The sequence below is a fragment of the Equus caballus genome, chromosome 28 (genome assembly GCF_041296265.1).
Source record: "Equus caballus isolate H_3958 breed thoroughbred chromosome 28, TB-T2T, whole genome shotgun sequence".
Classification (NCBI taxonomy): domain Eukaryota; kingdom Metazoa; phylum Chordata; class Mammalia; order Perissodactyla; family Equidae; genus Equus; species Equus caballus.
In genome coordinates, this window is record NC_091711.1 from 35,101,551 (window position 1) to 35,129,442 (window position 27,892).

The 27,892-nt window shown below is 45.2% G+C and overlaps 1 protein-coding gene across 5 annotated transcripts in view; it reads left to right on the forward strand.

The window, feature by feature from the left end:
• RFX4 (regulatory factor X4) overlaps positions 1-27,892 on the forward strand; it is a 177,547-nt gene that overhangs the window by 67,800 nt on the left and 81,855 nt on the right. For all 5 annotated transcript variants that reach the window (XM_070254114.1, XM_023631039.2, XM_070254112.1 and 2 more), the window contains one exon: positions 10,054-10,177. In XM_070254114.1, the coding sequence (XP_070110215.1) occupies positions 10,112-10,177 (66 nt within the window). In that variant the 5' untranslated portion in view covers positions 10,054-10,111. The remainder of the gene's footprint in view (positions 1-10,053; positions 10,178-27,892) is intronic.

Genomic DNA, 27,892 nt, shown 5'->3' on the forward strand with positions numbered 1-27,892 from the left:
TTCCATGTAAGACAACAGTGGGATTGATTTCGCCATTGCCCTCTTGACAGACTGTCAGGTTGTGTCCAGATCTCGTCTTTGCCATTACAAACAATGCCCCAAAGAACATCTTCTTATGTCCCCTTGCACACCTGCTGGAGTGTTTCTCCTGAATGGATATTGAGACATGGAAGTGCTGGGTACCCAGATAATGTTAATAGGATTGCAAAGTTACCCCCTCAAATGGCTTTACCATTTTATATCTTCACCCACAGTACAAAATGCTGCTTCTGAAAACAGGAACCCAACTCCACCACATGGCATCTCATTCTTTGAGGCGTTTCTATCCTTCATGTTGGCCCCTCTCTCCAGTGGCAGAGTGCAGCCCCTCAGGACCTGAGGCAGGCAGGCCCAGGAAGGGACATGGCCTGACCATCAAGGCAGCAGCCACCGGCCCAATAGTGCCGAGGTTTTCTGGGACACCTGGCTTGTTTCTGGAGTTGGGTTAGGAGCTATTTGCTTCTCCCCCTTCTCCCTCCGTGCCACGAGTCCCCTCTCTACAGCCCTCGAGACCATCCCTGCTGTAGGGACAAATAATACAGCAGCCAAGCAGCCTACAATAAGCGGGGCTACGTGATCTGGAGGCAGCTCCCAGCAGAAAACAGGCAAATATTGTCAAACGCCTTCTGCCAAACACTTTCCAGCATCCTCCGTCGTAAGATTAGTAACTGCCACCGGCAGGGATGCGGAGCGCTGCACGAGTCCTGGCTGCACAATGACCTCCGTTCACACGGAGGAGTTCGGAATGGGAGTGGCCTGTGCCACCGTCGTGGGCTACTCGCCGCCAGCACGTGTGCCCCTCCACGCCCCGCCCTCTCCCACACCTCCCTTGTCGCCTCTGTCACTTCGAGTTGCCGTGTGCAGTCATGGTGGAGGAGTTCTCCCTTTCTGCAGTTTACAGGGGAAGCGAGACCCTCCCGTAAGGGACGAGGATAGAAGTCCAAATTGTCGCTTTCTTGGGGGGCGTTTTCCTTTCTTTTGAAGAAATAAAAATGAGGCCTTAGGTGACTGATGGGCTTGCAATATTCCAAATTCATATGAAACAAAATAAATTTAATGTTTCTTTTTAAAATGTTCTTGGAAGCCAGAGGTAGAAAATTGAGCTGGGAACTCTTCCAAAGATTCACGTTGCAGGTTTAGACCGGGTCATGGCTCCTAGACCAGACCCATTGAGGGTAACCAATGCCTGACTTTTTGCACTCATTTCTGACTTCATTCTTTATTCGATGGTGGCATAATATTACTTACTTGCGTGATACGAAAGGGAAGCTGAACATTTTTAGCTCTGAATGTAACCAGAAGTGCTAGATAATACCAACAGGTGCGACTGTGTCCTGGTAGCAGCTCTCAGCTGCAGATGGAGGAAGGTGAATTAACAGGACAACATGAAGGGTGTGGATGTCTCAGAGAATGAGTCGCTGTGTTGTGGAGCCAGGTTCCTACTTAAAAAAAAAAGTTTTTTATGCTACAATGAAGGTGTAAAATGGTAAAGCCATTTGAGTGGGCCATTTTGCAATCCCATTAACATTTTAATATATGCATCCAGCAATTCCACTTCCTGATAGCAACATGAGAAACACCCCCGCAGGTGTGCGAGGGGGCACATATGAAGATGTTCTTTGCGGCCCTATTTATAACGTAGAGACAGGGGATAGATGGGAAGGGAAGATTGAGGGGGATGAGTCATGGTAGAGAAGATGCCAAAGTCACCTCAGCTGCCATTCAGGGCCACGAGAGCTCTGGGCTGCCAACCCCTAGCCTAGATCCCAACAATAGTGTGGAACTTGTAACGCTGTGCTATTACATACTGCCTAGTTTCTGTCCAAAAGAAGAAAAAAGGCCTTGATTGGCCAAAAACTGAGCAGAGGGATTCCAGAACCTGGCTTATCCCAGGCCCTTCTGGAAGACCACCTCAGTAGCCTTCAGGACAAACACAGGCTGTGGACTGGATTACTCCAGGTTCTGGTCAGATTCAGTCATTACAATGGCAGAAATAAATCCCTCATTTGGTCCGTTGCTCAGCATCGGCCAAGCCTACAGGTTGAGCAGACATGAGCGGCGTGTCAGGCTGGTACCGGGGGATGTCACCGGCCGAGCTCATTTGATCCTCATGAAAAACCTGTAGACCAGGCAGGGCTATTACCCCTGTTTGAAGAGGAGGAAACCAAGGCAGGTGACTAAATCCCACAGGGGGTCACAGTCTCACTCCCCCCAATTGGGGGACATGCTGGATCCTAAGAAGACCCTTAGCAAAGGGGAGGTGGGGCCAGCAGAGTTCCTGGGAGAAACACAGGAGATGCACCTGAACACGGGTTTCTGGTTGGTTTGTCCCCAGTAGCAAATCGTGGAGTGGACTTAATCGTTGTTGTTTAATAAAACGGATTGGTTATTTGTTTGTGTGTTTTGGCCTTTTGTAGAATCAGCCTCAGGCCTAACTAGAGCTCACATGAGCCAAATGCCACCATTTTTGTACTTATTTTGTACTTATTTATCATCTGGTGGGGATCTCCCCTTGGTTCCCATCTTCCTTCTGAGAAACTGTCCGCTTCTCAAAGGCAATGGCGAGGATCATGTCTCCTTGTTCATGCTGTGTTTTACAGTGCCTGGCACATAGTAGGACTCAATGAATATATGCTGACTCCCTGACTGATGAACGTCAGTCCCTTGCACACAGCGAGAGCTTTAGAAGCATCAATCTGAGTTCAGACTCCAAGCCGGGCTTTTCCCAGCCGAGTGACAGTGGGCGGGTCACTTTGCTTCCCTCGCCCTCCTTTTCTGCCTCCATGTCATGGGGATAATGTTACCTGTCTTGTGGGGGTAGTGACAGCAAATATGAACATCCCTGGCACAGAGTAGGCACTTAAAAATATAAATCAGATATGTTAATATTAACTAGGCTTTTCCTTTAACCACCCAGGTCTTAAGATTTTTAAAAGAGTCTTTTGATCTGTGCAAAGTCTGCCTTCCTTCCTTCCCACGTTCTCTCCTTTCTCCTCTTCCTTCTGCAGTGTTACTTACTGTGTTTGTGGCACAGTGCTAGGAACTATGCTAACATAAATGGGAATTTTTGCTCCCTGCCTTCAAAGGGCTTTCAGTCTAAGATATAAAACATTACCTGAATATTCCACAATAATATAGAAAAATACTCCTAGTTACCCTTTATTGAGTGATCTGCATATGCCAGCTAGAGGGCTGAGGGTTGTGCATGGATTCTTATGTAACCCTCACAGCAACCTTGGGAGATGGTATTGGGTCTTTTTTCCTTCATCACAGATGAAGGAAGTGAGCATCCAAGAGTTCAAGTGACATACCTGAGACTGGTGTTTCTAAGTGGTGGAAGCAGGATTCAAACTCGGTGCCCCCCGACTGTAAAACCAGGGCTGTCTCTCACTGACGGCTGTTAGAGCCGTAAGAAGGTATGAAGAGCTACAGAAATCCCCAGGAAGAGGCAATGGCCTTAGGAGCAGGGGATGTGTCTCCTCTATCAAAATATTCTCCTCTAGACATAACTCAGTACTGCTGTGTAGACCCTTGTAGCGCTCCACCTGTTATCAAATGGATGAATAAGCAAATTTGCCGAGGAAGAGGCGATTAAGAAGTGATTAGCAGATGGGGCTGGGTAAGAATTAAACATAGTTTTGTGGAAGAGAGAGATTTGAGCTGAGCTTTGAAGGGTGAGCACAGCAGAGAGGATCACCTCCCGTGCTAGGAAGGCCATGGAACATGCGTGGGGGATGGAATGTGGCAGGATGTGTTTGGGGAACAGTCAACAGTCCAGTTGGCTGGAAAAGACTGTACATGTAGGAATTGGGGCGAGAGAAGCCTGGAGAAGTAGTCAGGGTCGGAGAGTGGGGGCCATGGCTGCCAAGGTAAGGGGTTTGGACTTCTATGAAGAGGCAAAGGGAGCCATTGATGGGTTTAGACTACTATCTGGCTCTGACTGCTTAGCAAGGTTTTTTTTTTCCCCCACATATTTTACAGTCTCAGATCTCTCTTACAACCTCAGTAATAAGTTATGATGTTTAGCAAATTAAAAAAAAAATCCTGTTGTCTTTTCTTTTGGTAAAATAGAAGAAAAAAGTTTCTGTCCCAGACATGTCTGTAAGGACTTGAGAAGTGGGGACTCAACTGAAAGCCCATGTGTACATATAGGGAAATGGAGGTTGACAATGAGAACAGAAGGAAAAATTATGCCGGGGCTGAGCCATTTGCTCTTCATTGTAAAGCGTTAATACAAAGCTTCCACAATATGCCCTAGGATGCTGCCTGCCGAAACCATATGAGGAGGTCTTTTTAAAATGTATATTGTGGATAATGACTCATGTTGGCTAGTAGACTGGGTTCATTATCTCTCCATAATAGGATAGGCTCAATTCAAATAGGATTGAGTTGTTAAATAGAAGAGCAGAAAATGGAAGAAGTGGGGAATGTTTTTGTGATCATTAAAAAAATCCAGGTATAATGGAGTATTGTTCACCATGTCAGGCTAATGATGGCCTCTAAAAGTGAGGAGGAAAAGGGAAAATTTCATCAGATATGAAGAGAAATAATTAAGTGCCTTTCCTTCTGCCGTGTCTTAGTCAGGGAAGCGGACATTCCAATTAGCAACTTCAGTACCAGCACGGACCCTCTGGATTTTGTAAGGGGGTCTGTGGAAAGGTGTCGTGATGCTATTCCTGTAGAAACTCATCAAGCATCAAAGTTGCCCTTAACGCCAATTACAGCTGTTCCCTCATAGAGCTTATTAAAATGCTTCATAGTCATAAGCCACCTAGATACCTTGAGGCCAAGAAGCTCCAGTAAGAGGAACAAAACGTGGGCAGAGTGCAGTTATTTAGAAGGCGTTTGGCAGGTAACTGCTTAATTAGCTCAGCCTGTGTGGACGGTGACTTACACATCCAATTCCGTTTGTTGCTGCCAGGGCATCGTTTAATGAGATGTATTTTAACCTTGATCTTGTATTTTAATTTTGATCTCTTGGCCAGATTTAGTGAGCAAACAACAACTGGAAACCGAGGTGCAAGGGGCCTTATGTAAAGTAACTAGAGAATGAGGAGCCAGGAGTTTACCTGGGAGGCCGTGCACTTTAACACCACAAGACAACCGAGTGGTACTCAGAGAACTGAAAAAATAAAGACTCAGAGGCAGGAGGACCTGAGTGTTTCCAAGATGCTGTAGGAATAATAATAATGTCATCAATAACAACAGTAACTAACATTAATTTAAAGCTTAGTGTGTGTTCTATTTGCCAACAATGGATTGAATATAAAAGAATAATTTTTTTTAAAACCCAGGTTTCATAGGTTTCATCTTAGACTATTGAGGTCCATTAGGCAATTTCCTTAAAAAGCTTTGACTTAACTCTTTAGACTCTCAGAGCATGCGAACTTAACCACTCGGCCACAGGGTGGGCCCTGAAACTTGGGTTTTTAAAAAAATTATCCTTTTATACTCAATCCATTGCTGGCAAATAGAACATACTAAGCTTTAAACTAATGTTAGTTACTGTTGTTATTGATGACATTATTAATATTCCTACAGCATCCCAGAAACGCTCAGGTCCTCCTGCCTCTGAGTCCTTATTTTTTCAGTTCTCTGAGTACCACTCCATTGCCTTCTGAAAATAACTCTTTCCTAGTAACTCTTCAACGCCAGGGCTTGCTAAACTCTTATGTATGGTGGAATATTTTCCAGCCTAATGCAAACACAAATGAAATTTGGAAGCAGTGTTTCCCCCATAACTTGCCTCTCCTCCATTTCTTAATCAGGAGGAATGGAGCCCCCATTCGTCCATTCAGCCCGGTTGGGAATCTGAGAGAGCGGGCCTTGGTTGCTTCCACCCTCCTCACCTCTGGCATCATGAGACCCACATTCTCCATGTTATCTCTGCCCATGTGGCCACTCCTTCAATTCACACCCCATCATTTCTTGCCTGAACACTTGTAGTAGCCCCTGATCTCATTTGTTCATTCATTCATTCAACAGATACTAATTAGTCAGCCACCATGTGCCAGGCTTCACTAGTCCACCTTGTCCACCCACCATAGAGGTGCCAGAGGGACCTTTCCAAAGAATAAATTTGATCATGCTACTCTCATGCTTAAAAAAGACAACTTGCTCCCTGTCACTTCAAATGATTACACACTTTTTGTAAGATAATTCTGAATGGTTTGGAATGTATGATTGTTGAATGTGTCCATGGATTTTTCTGTCCAGAATTAATTTTAGGAAATCATTAGCAAAGATAAGGAAAAATGGATACTTTCTCCCTGCCCACAACTTGTCGTGCACGAAGTTCCAGCTCCCCAAATTGTTCATGTGTTTGCATTAGACTAGACAATGTTCCACTGTACAATAGTCTAAAGAGCAGACATCAAAGCTTTTTAAGGAAACTGCCTAATTGAACTCTCAATAGTCTAAGATGAAACCTATGAAACTTGGGTTTTTTAAAGATTTTATTTTTCCTTTTTCTCCCCAAGGCCCTGCAGTACATAGTTGTGTATCTTTAGTTGTGGGTCCTTCTAGTTGTGGCATGTGGGATGCCGCCTCAGCATGGCTTGATGAGCAGTGCCAGGTCCACGCCCAGGATCCGAACCAGCGAAACCCTGGGCTGCTAAAGCAGAGCATGCGAACTTAACCACTCGGCCACAGTGTGGGCCCTGAAACTTGGGTTTTTAAAAAAATTATCCTTTTATACTCAATCCATTGCTGGCAAATAGAACATACTAAGCTTTAAACTAATGTTAGTTACTGTTGTTATTGATGACATTATTAATATTCCTACAGCATCCCAGAAACGCTCAGGTCCTCCTGCCTCTGAGTCCTTATTTTTTCAGTTCTCTGAGTACCACTCCATTGCCTTCTGAAAATAACTCTTTCCTAGTAACTCTTCAACGCCAGGGCTTGCTAAACTCTTATGCCAGTCCACATTCTGTCGTGGCATTTAAAGATTCTGCACACCTCCCGCCAATGGTCTTTCCTTTTGGATGCTCCTTTGCAAGCCTCCTACTCCACTCAGACCAGTGTGTCTATCATCCAAAGCACATGCCATGTTGGCCTCTTGTCTTTGCTCTTCTTGTCTAGAATCTCTTCCATCGACTGTGGCACAATACCACAGGGGTTCTGAGTCCATTTACTTGCCGCATGAGCGTGGACAAGTGAGCTGCACTCTCTGAGCCTCAGCTCCCTCCTCTAAAATCTGGGTATAAAACTTGCCTCACATGGTTGTTGTAAGGATGGGAGGAGGTCATGGATGGGCACCCAGTGCCTGGCACCCAGTTAGAGCTCAGCAGATGCTGATTGTTACAAATTTCCAATTGTTAGAAATTTCCAATCCCAATTCATCCATGAAATCTTATTTCTTGCATCTACTGCTTGCATCTTACTACTTACATCTATTCTTGTCTACACACTAATTTCTCTGTTTTCCCACCTCCCACTGCACCTGTGGTCAGGAGTGTTTGTAGTACTTAAATATTCTTATTCCTGTGCATTATTCTCCACAAATAAACTGCAAAGTGAAATAGGGCATAGATCGTGTCTTACATCAACACCAGGGCCTTCAGGAGCCAGACAAGCAGCAGAAAATAGATTGGGTGTAAGAAAAAGAAGGAGGAGTGAGGACTCTGGCCAACTCGAGGCACATGTAACTCTGGCCAATTGTTGTCATGCGGGAATATGGGCCCAGTGTTGCCAGACCTCGGCCTTTTCAAAAGAAGCCAGAAATCCAAATTCTTAGGTAAAATGTCCTGAATTTTAAGAGTTGGGCCAACAGTGTTCAGGCCAAACAAAGCATGTGTGTGAGACCCCGCTTTGTCTTATTCAGATGGCTCCTGAAGTTTGTATGTAAGCTGGTTATTTGGACCTCTGAACCCACTTTTCTAGAGAAACAATACTGTGAATGGCGTTTAGGAGTCCAGGCTAAGCTAGAAGGCTGATTCCTACTCACACCAGACCTGGAGCTTAGGACAGTCCTAGAAACCCGATCTCTATGTGAAACCATTTTCCCAAAGGGAAACACATTTAGAGTTCTGAGTTATGATGTTGGGGACACATATACGAGGAGGTGAGCCTTTCAGGACAGGGCCTTTGTTTTGTTCACTGCTGTTTCCTTAATGTCTAGAACACTGCCTGGCACTCAATAATAATTTGTTGAATTAGAGATTACCTGTGTCTTTATCCATCTGTCCACCATTAATCTGTTCTCTGTATACAAACAAAGACCCTCTTGCTCACCATGGCATCCCCAGCACCTGGTACGTGATAAGAGATCAATAAATGTTTGTTGAATGAATATATGAATCTATCCATCAAACACTTATTGAGCACCTGCGGTGTGACACGGAATATGCTGGACTTCAAGGATGCAGAAGTGAATCAGACACCATCCCAGCCTCAAGGAATTAGGTTGCCTAGAAAAGATTGCATAAACTAATTCCTGGAACACTTCTAAAAATTGTCAGGAGTTACTCAGTGTTCCCCTTCCCAGAAGAGGGGGGTGTGGATGCGATGACCTGGGACCATTCAGCACTACACTTCTTCGTTTATCTGAGCGTCCCTGGGGTTGTATTCATCTGTGGGGTTTGGATGGGAAGTGGTTGAACTGATTTTCTTTCAACCACGTGTCAGAATGAGCCAAATGAGCACTGCCCTTTCAAGTGGGCACCTCGGGAGGCCGTGTCCTCATTCCACTTCAGTTACGACAGCCCTGGACCACTTATTTGGCAAGTGCCCTCAGAGAAAGTTAGAAGCCACTTAAGGACATTTATTTCATTGCGTTAGCATCATGTCTTATTTTTGAGCCCCACACCCCAAATGTTTGGGAGAAAAGAGTTATTCCAGTCACTTTATGCCTGAAACTTGGTTCCAAAGGACTTTGGGTTGTTTCCTAAAATCCACTTCATGATCCAAGGAGAAATATTTTCTGTTGTGAGTTTATTGAACAGTGTGTGCTCCAGGCTCTGAAGGCAGCAGGCCCCAAAGTCCCCAAATTGTCCTGTCCCTCCGCAGTTTCGTTGGAGGAAATGTTTAACCCTCCAACGTGTCTGTGACAGAGGAGGGAGGATTCTTTTGGATGCCTGCATTCTGGTGTTTGGGTTAAAGAGGAAAAAAAGATAAACGGTATCTAGTTCACTATTATATCCCCAATAACTAGTACAAATTCTGGACATGTAGACGCCCAAAAATGTTTTATGGAGAGGAAAAACGAACGATGATGAGGTCCAACATCTACTCAGTGCTTACCATGTGCCAGGCACTGTGCTGGTGCGTGTCACACATTACATGTGATCGTCACAACAACCTTATGGGGTCGTTACAGTCATGGCCTCCAAAAGGAAACTGAGGCCCGAGGTTAAGTTACTTGCCCAAGGTCACCAAGCCAGCAAGTGACGAGGCTAGGATTTGAACCCAGGTGGAAGGTCTCTACCCTGAACCCCTAACCTATACTCATCGAGAAGGTAATGGGTATCGAATCACATAATCCTAGTCGAAGGTGATCCTAAAAAACTAAGTGGTTCAGCTGCCTGCTGTGGTCATGAAACCTCCCTCAGTCAGCAGATTAGTGGCTGTCCAGCTGTCCAGCCTCTCCTTGACCGTCCTACTACACTGCTCTTGTTAGCCAAGATTTTGACACCTATTAGAAATCGCTACACAAGTAAGCATGTGGTTGAAACTTGGCGGAGTGGGGCACCTGCGTGCTCCTGTATTGTTTTTGGAGTTTTGGGGAACCTGATCCATCCCGAATGTGGCCAGGCCACTGACGGCACAGGGGAGGGACTGGGAATTGGGACTGGAAAAGTGACCTGAAGTCATACCCAAGGGGCCAGGAGTCTGATCCTACTAACCTACTATCTTCGTGCATGACCCTAGGCAGATTGCTGTGTCTTCCTCTGCCTTGGTTTCCCCATCTGTAGGAAAAGAGTTATTTCTAAGGTCTGTCCAGGTCTGGAGGAGGACTAGAAAGAACAGACCCTTCTTGCTTGGGGTTTGCTCATTGGGCATTTGTCTCTGCAGGCTGGAGGAGAATTATGAGATTGCAGAAGGGGTCTGCATCCCTCGCAGCGCCCTTTACATGCATTACCTGGATTTCTGCGAGAAGAACGACACCCAGCCTGTGAATGCTGCCAGCTTTGGAAAGGTGAGTCCAGCCTCACCAGGCTTGCTGCTTTCCTTCACCCACTTTGAAGTAATTTGTGTACAGTTCTTAATCATGTTTTGAAACATCATGATTGGTTTTCTTCAGTAACCAAAGTAAACACTTTGGGTTTCTTCGCTGTAAAAATTTCAAACAATTGTTAACAACTAACACCAAAACAAAGTAATATCAAAGTATTAAAAATTTCAAAGAATTCAGACACATTGTGAAATAAATGTGAATGTCTAATTTGAATTTCCTCAGTACTTAATTGTCAGACACTAACTTCTCTGGGAGGCAAATGTGGAACCCACAAGTGTGTTATATGTATGTCAGTGAGCCTGGGACAGGCAAACTGCTTGGCTTCGTAACGTGAAAGGCTGGGGGAACCTGGGAAACAGCCTTGTCTTATCAGCTTGGAGGTCTAGAGTCCTCTGCTGGGAGTGGTACTATCTGTAATATCACTGCAGCCTGACTGTTCTCTGTCTGTCTTATGATAAAAAGATATTCCACGCTTATGGCTATGTCTACAAAAAATCGCTGTCACTCATCATTCCTATTTAACAGGCCAAGGAAGGTTGTTGGAGCACTCCTTAGAACTGATCGTTTACTGATAGATAAAAATCTAGATTTTTACACCTCCAAAATACTCAATTTAATTTGAGTCACTATATCTAAACTCTTTCTCCTTTTGGTAGCTTCTTTTTCCTATGTATAATTTTTACTGCGTCTGCTAATGACAAATAGGCAGGCTTGTTCTGCCCCGCTGTTCCTCACCACTTTTCTAAGTGCAGGCATAACAAGGACTGAAATGGCAGAAGGAGGTCAGTGTACAAGTTTCAGGAATTCCCTTTGCAGATCCCCAACAGATAAATCATTAGCAGGAAAGAAAACAAACAAAAGAGCAGTGTCAGGCCTCAGCCAACCCCCCTGGAGAGTCCAAAACTGAGTGGCTGAGAATTGGCTCCCCTCAATAAATGGGAAGATGCTCTGTGCTGACTTAGGGAGGAGAAAATGTTTATGTGTTGCATTAATGCTGTTTCTCCAAAGTGAAAAGAATTTTTTAAAAAGTCGATGGAGAAGCCACCTTTGCTGTTTGGTTCATCCAGTTCTTCAGTCCATCGGTATCGGCTGACAGGCTGGGTGGCAGGCACTGTGGCAGGCGGCAGAGAACCAGAAGGGAATCTGGTATGGGTCCTGCTGTGCAGGGGCTCGCAGTCTAGGGAGGGGTCAGCCCCTCAGCTGGTGGGAGAAGGAAGAGCATGCCAGGAATGTGTGCGATACTGGAGCTTTTTCATGTGTCTGTGGTCCTGGAACGTTCGCTTGCATCCACATGCTCCCTACCGGTGGCTGCAATGGAGAGTCCAGATAAGGCCTCTTAGATGGAGCGACAGGTTGAGTTAACCAAAAGACCAAAACTCCTCTCTCTCCTGGAGTTACCACTTAACATCTCTGACCCTCAACCCTCTCAGCTGTGAAATGGGACTTAACCCCTACCTTTTGCAGGGGGATGTTGCAAGATTCAAGTGAGAGGATGCTGGTGGATGCTGTAAGGTACTGTTCAGTCAGTCATCTAATAGCTCAGATATTTAGTAAAACCTACCATGTGCCATTACAATTGTTGTTATGAATTCTCCATAAGATGTTTGTGCACAGATACAAATAGCCGTTTGTTAGTTTAGATTCTGGAAAAGAAACCAAAAACCTTCACCATTTCTAGAAACTCCAGTTTTCCTGTTGAAGGACTTTCCATTCCTTTTTTCTCAAATACTTTTGTAAGCCTGTTGTCTGATCAGGGTTTCCTTGACCTTATGATCTAGGTAAAATTGACTTAACTCTGCCCCTCTTCCCAGTACCCCAGTTCCATTCCCACTTTAAATCTCAGGTCTGCCCCCAAGATTTCAGTAAATCCCAGGGCGCTTGCCTTCTCAGGGTCACGTTGACCTGGGACCCTTCCTTCTGCATATACCACCTCTCTCTACACCTGTGTTATTCAGTATGGTAGCCACTAGCCACACGTGGTTGTTTAAAAGTTAAACAAAATTAAAAATTCAGTCCCTCAGTCACGCTAGCCACATTTCAAATGCTCAATGGCCACATGTAATTAGCAGCTACCGTATTGGACAGTGCAGCTAGAACATTCCCATTATACAGAAAGTTCTATTGGGCAACCCTGTTCTGAATCATCGTGAGCCAGGGATGAAACTCAAGGTCCTCTTTGTTTTGCACAAGACAGCCCACAGAAAGCATTTGTGATCCTAGTTCCTGAAGTTTGTAGGAGGGGTTAACATCCCAAACAGTGTCCTATGGAACAGATGTCCCCACCTCAAAATGCTCTTCCACCTCCGCACGACACTGGCTCACTGGCCCTCCACCTGCTGGTTCCCCACAACTAGTCCCAGCCCTTTCCACTCCGCTGCTGCCTCCTCTTTCCTCCGCCACCACCTCCTTCTGCTCCCCCTCACTCCTTTCTCCCCCTCCTTCTTGGAACAATCTCCACCGAATTTCCTCTGTTCTCCAGTCCTTGATTCCTGCTGACGTCTATGCCCACAGGTCTCAGTTATCCCAAATGACTTTTCAAAATATTTTTCCAAATAGTAAGTTTCCTCTCTAGGCAGAATTACAGTACCAGCTGCTTCCAAGATAGTCATTAAAAAAAAAGCATCCAAACTCTGTCTTATCTTCAGTCCAAAAGCAAGGAAATACTCTAAGAGTGTTAAAAGCACAAATGCAAAAGCTCTTTGTAGCTGCCTTGCCATCATTTTCAGAGGCACTGGAAATTGGGGCTGTCCTCCCAGCCACAGAGGACAGAAGGTGCCTACTGAAGGTTTCCACACTGAGCTTGTTGAATTGAAATCCCAGACACATTTGCCCTTCCTGAGGGCTCCCAGCATGCTGCAGCTGCCACCTCCTTGAGAGAAAGGGACTAGTTGTTCCACAAAACCTTGGGGTGTAATCGCGGACAGTCTTCCTTTGAGAGATCTTTCCGAACTTCGGATTCATCTATGAACTTTTAACTCAGCGCAGGCGAGGTTCAAGATTTCAGCGTAGTTTTTAAAGGAAAATCAGGTCGGTGGTAGTCTCCCCACCCAGTTTGCAAGCGGGCTGAAGTGAAACAAGCTCAGTGGCGAAGCTCTCCCACTGTGTCGCCTGGCTGGGATACTGTTCTTGATAAAGAAGGTGGCAGCAATTGCTTTGCTGCAAGTAAGATCTGAAATAGAAATCCTCTTTCCAATACTGTAGCCAAGTTTCATAAGCATTGGCTTCCAGTAAGGTTGTATTGACTTTGGGTCCCGGAATTAATTTAGGAGCTGCAGAGAATGCCGAGGCTTCTAGCTGAGCTGGTCTTGTGCCTGTGTTTGCTGTTGGCTTGGGTAATGAAAGGTCACCCAACTTGGAGTTACTTAACTTTTCTGAGTTCCCATTTTCTTACCATTAGACAGAAATGATCTCTCCTCAAATTACTCTAGGGACAAAATGGGACAGTGCTTATGAGAGTAGTTTTAAAAACTGTATTCTACCAATGGAAGAAATCACCATTATCTAAAATTGGCCCCACTCTATCCTATCTCCTCTATTTCCTTACCATGCTTTATTTTTCTTTATAGCGTTTGCCACTGTCTGAACTATCATATGTATATGATATAACTAATATATTATAAATTTAAATATAAATACAAATATATTTATATATAACAAATATATAAATACATATTTACAGATAACTATATAATACATATAACTATCATATATCTGTATATGTATATATGATACAGCTAATCTATATTTTAGTTGCCCGTGTTTTGTCTGCCGCCTTCTCTAGAACGGAAGCTCATGAGGACTGTTTGTTCACTGTGCAACCCCAGCTCCCACAGTAGTGCCTGGCACATAATAGGCCCTCAGACAGTTGTTGAAGATTGAATGATTTATATTATTACTCCTTGCCAGGGACCATAGCAATCATTTGACCTGTGTGAATTCGTTTCACCGGTACAGTAACCACTGTACGGAAGTGGCATCGTGCCCATTTTCCACTAGCCCGTTTGCGGAGTAGGGATGCCCTTGTGGAGGTACCAATGGAAACTGGCTGTATTTTCACTTACTTTGAAGAGTTGCCTTCAAAGTCCTCTGTCCAGCCTTCCCGGCCTGGCCTCTGGACACCACCGCAGGGAATTCCCGCAGCATCTGACCGTGTTCAGCCAGCACATCAGTCTTGATTGGATAGTGAAAACTCATTCTCAGCTGTGATAAAGCCCAGTTTGGTCCACCCCACATGGGAGCCAGAGCCTCTCTCTCCCCGTGGCTCAGAATTTGCTCTGTGAAAGAGGAGCGGGGCCGGCTCTTTCTTGCTCTTCCTGTGGCTCCTCCAGGGTTGGGGGAGGGAGACAGTAGAGGAAGGCAGTTAGAAGAAAGGCAGCAAGAGTCATTTTGATCAGCTGGTACCCTTTGAGGGCTCGTCCTAACTGTTGGTGCCCTCTGGTACGATTCTCATCCACACGCTGGAGGAAGCGGTCCAGTTGTGGGTTTTGGGGGAGCCCCTATGGGTCTCTGTCCACACTGGCTGAAGGGACGTGCTCTCCAGCCAACCTCCTACCACCCACCCATAGGTTGCTCTTGCTCCTCCGCCAAGGATTCACCCTGTGGCTCTCTTCTTGTGTTGGAGGGTCTCAACCAGCTCACCACACACTTCGTGTTATGCCCTGATTCTTAGAGATGCCCAGATGAGCCTCCACAAGTATAACTGGTGTTTGGAATGGGCTGAACTCGATGACAATAAACAGAAAATAGCTTGCTCTGTTCTTGTCATTTCTTCAAACGTGCTGTCGCCAAATTCCCTTCCCTAGTCCCTGATGGTTTCGTGGCAGGTTCAGTGGCTTTTTGGTGACTGATTATAAGAACAAGCCTCTTTTCAATAACGTAGACTCTCGTTTAGACATTCGAGTCCAGTCCAGAGCTCGGGTTGAACCTGCAGTCTCCCCAGCTCGGGTCCACCACGCGCGGCCTGGACCTGCAGTGGGGAAGGGGAGAGTGTGTCTGACCTTCTGCTCTTCCCTGACCTTTCCCTCCTGCTGCTGGCGCCTCCAGGCTTGTCAGCTTGAGGAAAAATACTTCCAAGATGATAACCCTAGTTCTCTAGCAAAAGCAGTAAAATAAATGTTTACAGAAAACAAAACTATCAATTGAAACAAATACGAGGTAGTGGGGATCAGAATAGGCCTACACATGACATCATACCCAGCTAAATGGTCCAAGATTATTAATAGACAGTCTTTTAAACAGATGGTAGAAGTGTCTAGCTATGTCTGATCATGAATGCAGCATTCAAAGATTTCTCATAAAATTAATAAAAGTCAGGGGCCAACCACGTGGCCGAGTGGTTAAGTTCGCATGCTCCACTTCGGTGGCCCAGGGTTTCAGCAGTTCACATCCTGGGCACAGACATGGTACCGCTCGTCAGGCCACACTGAGGCAGCATCCCACATAGCACAACCAGAGGGACCTACATCTAGGATATACAACTATGTACTGGGGGGCTTTGGGGAGAAGAAGGGGAAAAAAAAGAAGATTGGCAATAGATATTAGCTCAGGTGCCAATCTTAAAAAAAATAAAAAAATAAAAGTCACAAACACCCAGGACTCTCTATGTACCTGGCACTGGTCTAAGCACTTTACATATACCAGCCTTGTCTAATCCTCCAAACAACTCTGTGAGGTAGTAACTGTTATTATCCCCATTTCATAGATGAGTAAACTGAGTCCCAGAGAACTTAGGTAATTTCCCCAAGGCCACACAGCCAGTAAGTGGTAGATTCAGGATGTGAACCTGGGAAGTTTGGCTCCAGAGTCCATGCACTTAACTGTCTCATTTATGCAAAGCAATTTATTTCAGGGGTAGAATGGGTATGTGTGGAGGATAAAACAGTTGTCCTTTTGACTTTGGTGTAGTCATTTGCAACCTCTTAGATGACAGGAATTTGGGAGTGAAGTCTCGGCCTCTCTTTCCCTCAGGGGTCGAGCGTGCTGGTCATTGCAGTTGAGAAATGCCCCCTCTCATCTTCCCCCCGGGGTGTCCCGGGACTGTGAACTCCGCCCCTGCCTCAGTATTTCTCATTCTGCTTCCTCCCTCAACACTTGGGTTCACTCATTTATTCAATATTCCTTTATCTCGTTCTGCTGTGGACCCAGCCCTATGCTGGCAGATGGACTACAGAGTGAAGAAGACAGACTGCCCTCGAGGGGAGGGAGCTGCAAAAGGGGTATGCGCACATGAACAACTGCGAAACAAGATGGCAGATGTGCCTCCTGAGCTGGAACACCCAAGACTGGGGGGACACAGAGGAGGAAACTACTGTCTCCTTAGCGGTAGGGGTGAGGGCAGCCTGAGAACCAGGTCAATCTTGGAAAATGCCCAGGTCCCCAGGACAGTAGTCCCTACTTATCCGTAGTTTCACTTTCCACAGTTTCAGTTACCCATGGTCAACTGCTGTCCAAAAATATTAAATGGAAAATTCCAGAAATAATTCATAAGTTTTAAATTGTACTCCATTCTGAGTAGTGTGATGAAATATTACACCATCCTGCTCCCAGAACGGGAATTATCCATTTGTGCCGTGTAGCCATGCTGTATACACTTCCTGCCCCTTAGTTACTTAGTAGCCTTGTCCGTCATCCGATCAACTGTCATGGATCACAGTGCTTGTGTTCAAGTAACTCTTATTTTACTTAGTAATGGCCCCAAAGCACAAGAGTAGTGATGCTGACAATTCAGATATGCCAAAGAGAAGTTATTGCCGTTAATCTCTTACTGTGCCTAGTTTATAAATGAAACTTTATCATAGGTATGTCTGTATAGGAGAAAAGATAGTATATATAGGGTTCGGTACTATCTGTGGTTTCAGCATCCAGTGGGGCGTCTTAACCCCCCTGGATAAGGGGAGACTACTGTATTATTTTCTCCCAACTCGCAACCTTGCGCGATCCATGGAAGCTGAGGTGAGTGTTTTAATTTCACCAGATACTTCTTCCTCCTGCCTTCCACTGGCTTTTTGGAAACTCTAGAACAAAAACTACCTGCACAAAGATGGAGCATCATGTGCTTAGCAACAAGCTAAGTCTTTTCAGGAAGGAAAACTGGGCCTCAGATTTCTGAGCAAAGAGAACATCTCTAACTTACATATGGATTGCTGTCCAAGCATTTGTAACCTGCATGCCAGCAGAGGTTTAAAGGTCAAAGAATGTCTTCTTCAACAAACCTTTATTGAGGGCCCACCATGTGCTGTAGGCCAGGAGTTTCCCGTAGTGCCAGGTTCTGAGCCCTGAACTTCAGGCTCTATCACCGTTACTCTCTGTTGACCGTAACAGGTCCCTTTCCCTCTCCGAACCTCAGTCCCTCCATCTAGCAAATAAGGAAGCTAGTCTACAAACATGAGGATCTTTACCATATTAGCTGGGAATACTTTTCAACCAGAAATCGCAATGACAGTAAAGCTGACTCTGTGCCAGATACCGGGCCGAGCCCTCTGCACCTGTTATCTCATTTAATCCTTGCACAGTCCTGTGAACCAAATGCCATTTTTGTTCCCATTTAAAGGTGATATATGATTCCACGGCCATTGGAACCTTCTCTATGAAGTAAATCCTGGGTGGAAATCAGAAGGTGTATCAGTTAGGAATTATGTTGGGGCTGTGGGTAAAAGATGCCCTTCTCCATCCCCAAACAGTGGCTAAAATAAATTAGTGGTTTTACTTTTCTTCACATAAAATAAGTCTAAAAGAAGATGACCCAGCGCTGGTATGACAGATTCTATAAGAGTATCAGGGACCCAGGCTCCTTCTCTCCCTATGCTCTGCCATCCCTAGCAGATAGCTTCCAGTTTCTAGGTAACCTCATGGTCCAAAGTGGCTGCTAGACAACAAAGGCTATATTCCAGGCAAGAAGTAGAAAGAAGAGAGTAAGGAGAGAAAGGTCAAAACTCCAGCCGCACCTCAGCTCTCTTTAGGAGCTTTCTCAGAGCCCTCCCCAGTGATTTCCCCTACATCTCACTGGCTGCCCTTGGCTGTCAGGCAGACAGGAAAATGTATTCCATTCCACTTCCATTGTTTACTGGAAAAAAAAAATCACAAAGGGAAAGGGGTAGGCGACTAGCCATTTCATCCACATCAGGGCATTTCAGACACCCATGATCCTTTTTTTAAAATTGGGATATAATTGACATATAATGTATTAGTTTTAGATGTACAATGTAGTGATTTGATATTTGTATATATTGCAAAATGATCACCACAGTAAATCTAGTTGACATCCATCACCACAGTTATAATTTTTTTTCTTGTGACAAGAACTTTTAAGATCTACTCTCTTAGCAACTTTCAAATATACAACGCAGAATTAACTACAGTCACCATGCTGTACATTACAGCCCCAGGACTCAGTTATCTTATAACTGGAAGTTGGTACCTTTTGACCCCGTTTGCTCATTTCACCCTCATGTATCCTTTTATGTCTCACAACTATGAAATGGAACCCAGGATCCCGAGAGTGCAGACTATAGTCTCATAATAGGAGCCCCCAGGAAGTGACATAGGTGATGCAATGGGATCACTGAAGATCGTGTGAAGATAATGTGAGTTATGGCTGGCAATTTGTTGAACTTGTCAGGAAGAGGCAGATTCAGGGACAGGCGCTAGGCAGCGATGATGTAGTGTAATTTGAATACCCATTTAGTCTCACAAATACCCCTACCCCAAACGCTTGCTGATGTCTCAGATTCCTCAATGCCTTTCGCTGAAATCTGTGAAAATGCAACTAGAACAGGGCAGGATAATTCATTAGTACTTATCAGTTACTAACACCTCAATATAAGTTTAATCCATTAAGGGAGCTTCGACATCTGCCGGTGTGACCCCCTCGTTTTCCAGATGAGGAAATTAAGAGTCAGGGGGATTGACTGGTTTTTCCAAGGCTACACATTAAGTGGCAGGGCTGGATCTGAGGAGGGGTGGGAGAGAGCCCTGGGTGCCATGTGGGGCGGGGACACCAGTAAGAGAGAGGGAGACTGGAGAAAGGGAAGCTGGGGTGTCACATTTACTTGTGTAAATTGAATTTATTTCCTCCCTTTTCCCCATGAGGATTTGAAGAAGTTGGCAGTTTGAGCTGTGGATGGCTCTTCCTGAATATTTGACTCCTTCCTCCCCACCAGCCATGCTTAAGCAATGCAAAAGATGCCAAGTGTGTTCTGGGGACCTGTGTGTCTGGCAGCCACATTTACCTGGAACAGAGATAAGGCTAAAGATTCTTCTTGTTTGACATGACTTTCCTCTTCCTTAAGAGTCCTTACACTGCCCTGACACAGAGTCTCTTGCACACCCGTGGAGGGGCAGAGAGGGAGAAAAATGTGCTCTTGAGGCAGCGTTAGGATCCTACAAGAAGTGGTCTTTTTCCCGTTTTCAAAGGGAAAAAATTAAGTACACAGATAGAGTTTCCTTCTACTTTAAATTCTTGCATGTGTTTTTCATAACCTTTAGTGTCTGCTGTGGCGTGTCCACGTCAGAATGTCTGATTTCACACCGGATTCCGTGTTTGACTTCCGGTGTCTTGAGTGTGGTGCAGTGTAAAAGCTCAGAAATCAGATTGTTTGGGTTTCAATCCCGTCTCCACCATTTCCCAGCTGTGTGAGCTCAGGCGATTTCTTAATAGCTCTGAGCCTCAGTTTCTTCATCTGTAAAATGGGAAAATGATAGCAACCACCTGGAGAATTGTTAAGACAATGACTGTCAAAAGGACTTCCCTAGCATGGTGCCTGGTAAATATAAACACTCGGTGCATGTTAGCTGTAATTAGGATTTCGGTTTACCCTAGCAACGTTTCATGGCTTTAATACATCATGTTTTTAATATATCATCACTAGTATATCAACGCTTCAACCCTTCTAGCTGTTCTTCCTTCTGAACAATTTTGAGAACAATTGTTCTAAAAATTTCCTACATCGCACCCGTGCTGCCGTCGCCACCCTCACCCTCTCTTATTATCATCTTCAGAATTATTCCATTTTTGACTTAACCTGTATCTTATGTAACTCAACTTGTTCTAGCTAAATGGGTGTGTGATGACTGTCTTTTCACGTACTCACACACGTGACACATCATCCAGTCAGCCTAAGGACAATCTGGGCTCACGTATGGATTTTTGGACTTCTTGGAATTTTCATCCATGGTACCCCTCAAGGGCAAGAGATTAACTCTTGCCTTTCTAGCCCTAGGGATTTTCACAGAATCCTTCATCAATCCATGCACGTGATGTGAAACTCCATTTCTGTCTCATTACACTCGATATGAATTTCTTGAAAAATTCTTGAAATTTCTCTTGGGGAATTTCCTGTGGAACCTGCAACATTCTATCCTTGCAACCCCCAGTGCCTGGTACCCAGTAGTTGCTACAAAAAATAATTGTTGAGAGTTACATCAGCGTAATAAATTTACTCTGGCAAACGCCCATTTCAAGATGGTAGCGTTGAGGTAGGGTGTTTAAAAATCCTTATTAATACCATTAGGCTTGATTGTTTTTTCTTCTCTGTGAAAGGGGCTAGGTCTATTGTCAACAAAGAAGGTGAATGCCCAATTTCCATTCAGACTTAAAGTTGTGACAATTAGAATCCTTTTAATCAACCTCTTTCCTAATTATTTCTCTCCCTTGTTCAAAAAATTGTTGTTGGTTTTTTAAGAGAAGGCACAAGACTTCTATAATACATGCTTATAAAAGAGCAACTTGTCATTGTACTGAATTTCTAATTCTTGCTGTTTGAAAAACCCCCTTCTTTGCCCACACTCAAATGACTTCTCAAAGACCCACAGCTCTTATTGTTAAACTGTTTTAAGCATACTTGACTCTTTATATACACATGAGTTTGTCTCCTTCAGAGTGTAGGAGGATATGTATTTATTCCATTACATTGGAACTTCTTGTTGGTGGCAAATCTTTGCCTACTTAGGGTGGATTGAATTTTTGGAAACAGCCAAAAGCGTTTTTTCAGAGCCGTCCCTGATGACTAAGTTTGGAGATCAAGCTGGATCAAGACCATATGATTTGGGGTCAAAAATCAAACAAATCTGTGGCCAACTTGGTGCCTAGTGGTTAAGTTCACGTGCTTGGGTTTCGCAGGTTCCGATCCTGGGTGCAGACCTACACACGGCTCATCAAGCCATGCTGTGGCAGCCTCCCACATAGAAAATAGAAGACTGGCCCGGATGTTAGCTCAGTGACGATCTACCTCAAGCACAAAGAGGAAGATTGGCAACAGATGTTAGCCCAGGGCCAATCTTCCTCACACACACACACACATGAAATCTGTAGAGTACTGAGCCTGAGTGGCTTTCCTGTGTGGCTCTGAGGGTGTCTCTTGAGGCAACGGCTAGAGAGGACGTTGAGGGTTTCACGCACAGTTAGTGGACCCTCTGCTGGCTTCTGTGGGTGATCAGCCAGAGTGAGGAAAAGGAGAGACAGTAGAATGGGATTCCTGCTGCTTCCACTGTGAGTCTGAGCAGCCTTGAATCGCCGTAGATCCCAGTTTCTCATCTGTGAAATGGGAATCATCACACTCTCCTCCAGGGTTGTTTTTAGGATAAAATATAATGCCGAGTGTAAAACACCGCATCTAGCGCATGGTGCCCAGTGATGCTCAGTGGGTGTCGGTTCCTCCTCTCACTCTTTGCCGTTCTTGTCTTAAAGGAGGACAGTGGTTTGAATATGCCATTTTCAGGAACATTTGTCTAGAACTCACTCATGTTTCTGAACAACTGCACCCACAAAATTATGTCAGGAAGCCTGCATGCTGAGTTCCCTTCCACCTGGAGCGACGTGTGGTTGTATGGGGAGAAGAAAGGACGGACAGGGGAGATGAATAACGTGACCACCACCACCTAAAAAAGAATTCCAGCAGCTCCAGAGAGAGCAGCTCTCCAGAGCCCCTCCGCTTCCCACCCCCAGCCCGGGAGCCCCCAGCCCTGTCCACCCAGGCTGAAAGAGCGAAGGGTGGGATCCGCGAGTAATTAAAGGGAATTTGGAAGGCTGGGGTGTTGCGGAATGTTAGATCAGTAGCTAGAACAGCGTGTGGTGTTCTTTAGGCAGGCTTCATTGAATCCACACAAAAAGAGAAAGAGGGGCTGCCTGCCGTCTGCTCATTTATCAAACAGCGAAGCTCCACTTTCACAGCTCCACAAAAGTGTTTGCCTGTTTGCTGAGTCTTGCTCCAGAAATTAAAAGCTGCACGGCCTAAGCGGGGCTGAACCTACCCTACATTTGGAGACTCAGACGAAATTGCGCCAGGCTTTCAGATTCAGGGACCAGCTGGTTGTTTGGTGAAAGGAGAGGAGAATAATTTGTAAATTTGCAGCCCATAAGAAACACTTAAAAGGAAAAGAAAGCAACGAAAGCAAACCCCCTTCCCACAGGTTTTTGTTGCGACTGGAAGGAGGAGGTGCTGTCTGCAACGGCCCTTTCTTTGCTGGGAGTGGGAAAAGTCTTGACCTCCGTTCAGCAGATTGTGATGCGGCCCGCTGCGCCTCCGCCCATCCCCCAACCCCACCCCTTAACATTAAAACTTCCTTTCCCCTTAGTTCTTTATTTGAAACTACCTCTCTTTTAGGGGGAGGAGGAGAGGATTTGGCCATCAAATATGTTTAGATAAAAAGTATCTTCACCAACAGAACTAAATATTCTAACCGCACAAATCTCTTGCTTGGGAGACCGTAATAACCACAAAGCCTGAAAACTGGGTTGGATGAGGATCCTCTGGAAATCCATCAAAGCATGAAAGATGGAGTGCTAACTCTGTCCATGAAGAGGACGTGCTAGAAAAGAATGAAGACCAGCGGAAGACGTGATAAGGGAGGCAGAGGGAGATGTTAGCGCATGTGGATCCCCTCCCTGGCAGCTGGTTGCTCTTCTCCAGACCAGCCAAAGGAGGCCCACTGAGCTGGAGCTCCTGCTCTCCTCCTGGCTGGCGCAGTGTTTGCTCCCTGACTCCTCTGACCCTGTGGCAAGCCTGTGGGATAAGCTGAGTGTTATTATCCCCATTTTATAGACGAAGAAAGCTGATGCTCAAATGAAAGAAAGAAAGCAAAAGGTCTTTTTTGGCTCTTCAGATTAGCAGATGTTTTAAAAAGTGATAATACCTTTCTACACTTCATGAAAAGCAACTTGACAGTATTATGTTTTAAGAACCTTGAGGGGCCGGCCCAGTGGCACAGCAGTTAAGTGCGCACATTCTGCTTTGGCAGCCAGGGGTTCTCCGGTTCGAATCCCAGGTGTGGACATGGCACCGCTTGGCAAGCCATGCTGTGGCAGGCATCCCACATATAAAGTAGGCAAAGATGGGCACGGATGTTAGCTCAGGGCCAGTCTTCCTCAGCAAAAAAGAGGAGGATTTGTGGCAGATGTTAGCTCAAGGCTAATCTTCCTCCAAAAAAAAAAAAAAAGAACCTTGAAATGTTTCTCCCCTTTGATCAAGTAGCTCCACACTTGAGAAACTATTAGGAGGGGGGAGAAAACCCAAACAAAATATCAGCAGTAAAAATAAAAATCATTATGCAAAAGGTGTTGTTCATAGCATTATTTATATTAACACAACATTGGAAACAACTTCAGTGGCCAACAAAAGAGGAACGATTCATTCATTCTTTCCTTCATTTATTGAATCAATGAGTTAATGTACTGAGCTATAGTACCTCCTGCCTGGACTACCACAGTGGCCTTCCGACTGGTCTCCCTGCTTCCACCCTCCCCCCTGCACTCAGTTCTCCACACAGAAGCCAGAGTGAGCCTTTTGAAAGATAAGTCAGATCTTGTCCCCCTCTTCCCCGCTGAAAGCCCTCTGAAGTCTTCCCATCTCATTCAGAGTAAAAGCAAAAGACCTATACAAAGGCCTATAAGGCCCTACATGAACCGTGCTCCATCCACCCCTCCCGGCCTCCCGACCTCGTCTTCCACTGCTCTCCCGAGCACTTGCTCTGTTGCAGCCACGTTGGCCTCCTTACTCTTCCTGACACACGTCAGACAAGCTCCCACTCCAGGGCCTTTGCACTGGCTGTTCTCTCTGTGCGCAACTTTTCCCCCAGATACCCACCCCAATCAAATGCCACATTATCACTGAGTCCTTATCACCCTAAATTAAATAACACCCTATCTCCACATTCCCCATTCTCCTCACCCTGCTTTCTTCGTTCCTCTCTGTAGCATTGATCTGATATGAGATATATTGACTTTTTTGTTTATTTTTGGTCTTCTCCCTCTAGAATGTAAGCTTCCTAAACAAAGGCTGTTTCTGATTTGCTCAGGGTCATATCCCTAAGTGCCTAGCAAAAGGTATGGCATATAATAGGAGCTCAATAAATTTTTGTTGTTGAATGAATCTGCTATGTACCATCAGGTAACCTATTATTGAGGCTGCAGCTTGTCAAACTGAAGAAGAGTAGTAGAAAATGAGGCTGGAGATCCGGATCATGTAGAGTCTCGTAGGCCTAGGCAAGGACTCTGTAGACTTGCGTGGAGCGCTGACTAGATGTGAAGAATCTGTGGACAACGTAACCATGGTCACTTAGACCAAAGTGGCCCAAGGAAGATTCTGGGAGGAAATAAGGTACAAGCTAAGATTTGATGGATGAGTAGACATCAGGCAGACAAAGGCCGTGGGGAGAGGGTTCCAGAAAATGAGAATGCCTATAGGAAAGGCCAGAGTAAGAGAGAACATAGTGTGTTCATGAAACTCGAGAGAAGTTCCGTATGGCTGGAACTTGGGCCTTGGGAGAGGAGGAGGGGGAGAGGTGAGTTGGAATGAAGGCAGGACTTGGTGGGTTGGGACTTTGTCTAGAGGCTTCGTGGAGACGTGGTTGTGGTGGGGCATGACTGGACACAGGGGCGATGAAGAGAGCATTGCGGCAATCCAGGCGTGAGATCGTGACTGTGGGACTGGTGGAGGTAGGAAGATGTGGGTAGAATCAGGATATGTTCTAGATGGAGGAAGGTTGGAACTTGGTCGCAGATTGGAAGTGGCAGGTGCAATCATGGTTTGGAGAAGGAAGAGCTCTCATCTGGTCAGGGAATCAGGAAAGGCTTCATGGAGGAGTGGCATGCATGCTGGCTGGGTAGGGTTTGAGGCCACAAGTGGTGAGGAGGCAGAGCGAGTTTCAGGTAGAAGGTGCAGAGGCGTGGAGCCCAGAAGCCAGGAAGCATTCAGAGAATTCACCAACACCAAGCAGTCTGATTTGGATGGAGCTCAGGCTCACGTAAGAAAATTTTGAGAGAAAGGGTGGAAGCAAAGCATGGAGTTGCACAGTGATGTCTGAGCTCCAGGCCAAGGAGCCTCTGCTGGGTCAGCTGGGCATGGGGAATTGTCAGAGGGTGCTGAGTAGACAGGTAATAATCTGGATTATTCCCTTGGTACATCCACCTGGGGACCACAATGATCTGAACAGAATCACTTTTACTTACGTAGTATTTTTATTAAGCAGGAGAAGTGTTTAATTTCCAGATTTCCACTTTACTGGATGCAGATAGATTTAATCTAAGATGAGACACTGGGCTGCCTGCTGATGTCAAGCTGTTTCCTACTTTCCCTAATACATATCAGGGCAGGGCTCCCAGATCCTGTTCATAGTAGAGGCCACCAGAACGTTTCCAAGATGGTCAAAGCGAGGGGAATTGAAAGGAAATCTTCATTGAAGAGTAGATGGGAACAAGAAATCATTTCATTCCTCAAACACACCTAATGTGTGTAAATGCAAGAATATGACATAAAAGAAGGAAAATTGCTGTTAAAAGAAGGAATGAGGGGCTTTGGGGCACTTTCATTCATCCAGAAGCAATAATAATGTTGTGGTCAATAATGAGCGCCGAGTCAGACTGGGTACATTCAAATCCCAGGTCCGCTTCCCGTGAGCTGTGTGGCTTTGTGCAGGTTACTTAGCTTCTCCAAGCCTCAGTTTACTCTTCTGTACAGAGGGAATAGCAATGGAACCTGGCTTGTTGTAATGATGAACTGAGTTCATACAAGTACAGGGGTTGGCACAGTGCCTGAGCCAGGACTTGACCCCACAGCCCGTGTGCTTAACCACTGTACAGAACTGCTTCCTGACGCGCTAGGAAAACAGAGCCGGGGGCATCTAAGTCTTCACGGGAAGGGTCATGGGGCAGTGGAGAAAAGAGAAAGAGAGAGGAGTTGCTCAGGGGTGAGTGGGGGCAGCGTGGGTTTGGCCTTCCAGACGGAGGGACCGGCATGTGCCTGGAGCTTGGGGAGCACGTAGGGGAGAGGCGGGATTTGAGGCTGGGGCATTGGGCTGGGGTAGATCACAGAGAGCCTCATGGACCAGACTGGGGCGGCTGGATTTTAATCCAGTGTAGGTAACGAGAAGGCAGCCAGTGTTTTCAACAAGGAAATGAAATGATCATATTTGGATTTTAGAAAGATCCTGCTGGTGGGGCAGCAAGACTGGAGGCAGGGCAGCCAGTTAGGAGGATGTGTCTGTGGTCCAGGCGAGAGATCTGGGGGGCTAGGGCAGTGGCAGCGGGGTAGAGCAAAGTGGCTGGCTTCAGTGGCTGTCTTGGGCAGAATCAACAGGACATGGGTTGTAGTATCAGGAAGAGAGTGGAGTCTCTCCTGCTTCTGTCTTGGGTGACTCAGTGGAGGGGATGCTGGTCACAAAGATGGTAAAACTGCAGGCATTGATCCACACATTATTCAAAAAGAATAAGTAAAACCCATCAGCTACGGAGGAAATCATAGGTTACATGACTGGTGAATTCACAGGCCCCGTTCCACGGCTTGATAACTCCTTAAGATCATAGTGCAAAGAACTGCAAACACTGACTGTATGTCTTATTGCCTCGTGGAGGTAGAACAAACTGTTCCAGAAGGCCCATCCACGTCCCCAGTGGCTCTCTGGCACGTCTCTAGAACTGAGTCTGCGGCCCTGGCACCTTAGCCGAGGGCCAGACGCTGCTCTTCGCTCTGTGGACATTATTTGGGACACCATTTGGATAAACACCTAGAAAGATTTCAGAACTTTGCCTATTCTCTTAAATCAAGTAATAATAAAGCTTAGCAACCAAAAAAAAAAAAAAGTGCTGCTTTTAAAAATTATATGCATGTTATTTGCTGGGAATAGGGAAAGATTTATTTTTTTTTAAAAGAAAAAGAAAAACAACCACTAGAACATTCTGGTAGATTTTGGGTGCTTCTTTCAAGATTATCTTGAACTTCATTTGCCAATTAAGAATATTTGTAGTGAGAAAATCCTTTTCTATTTGCGAAAGATAATTGATTTCGTACGCAAATTTTATACAAAAATCTTTTTGTTCTACCCACAATCCTACGACCCTAACAAAAATCTGTTTTATTTTTCCATATTCCCTTTCCATTCCCATATTTGTACAAACATGAATTGTAATCCTAGTATAAGTGTAGTTTGAGGTCTGCTATTTCATTTAGTGGTACGTCGTAAGCATTTTCTGCATTGTGACATAGTTTTTGTTACCATCATTTTTAATGCCTGCATGATATTCTGTTGAGCATGTATATACAATCATTTATTTAGCCAGTTCCCTATCATTGGACATTTATGTTGTTTCCAATTTTTCAATCTCATTAGTAGCCCTGCACATAGCTTTTTCTTATTTTAAATTATTTCCTTGGAATAAATCAAAAAGTATGAATATTTTGTGGCTTT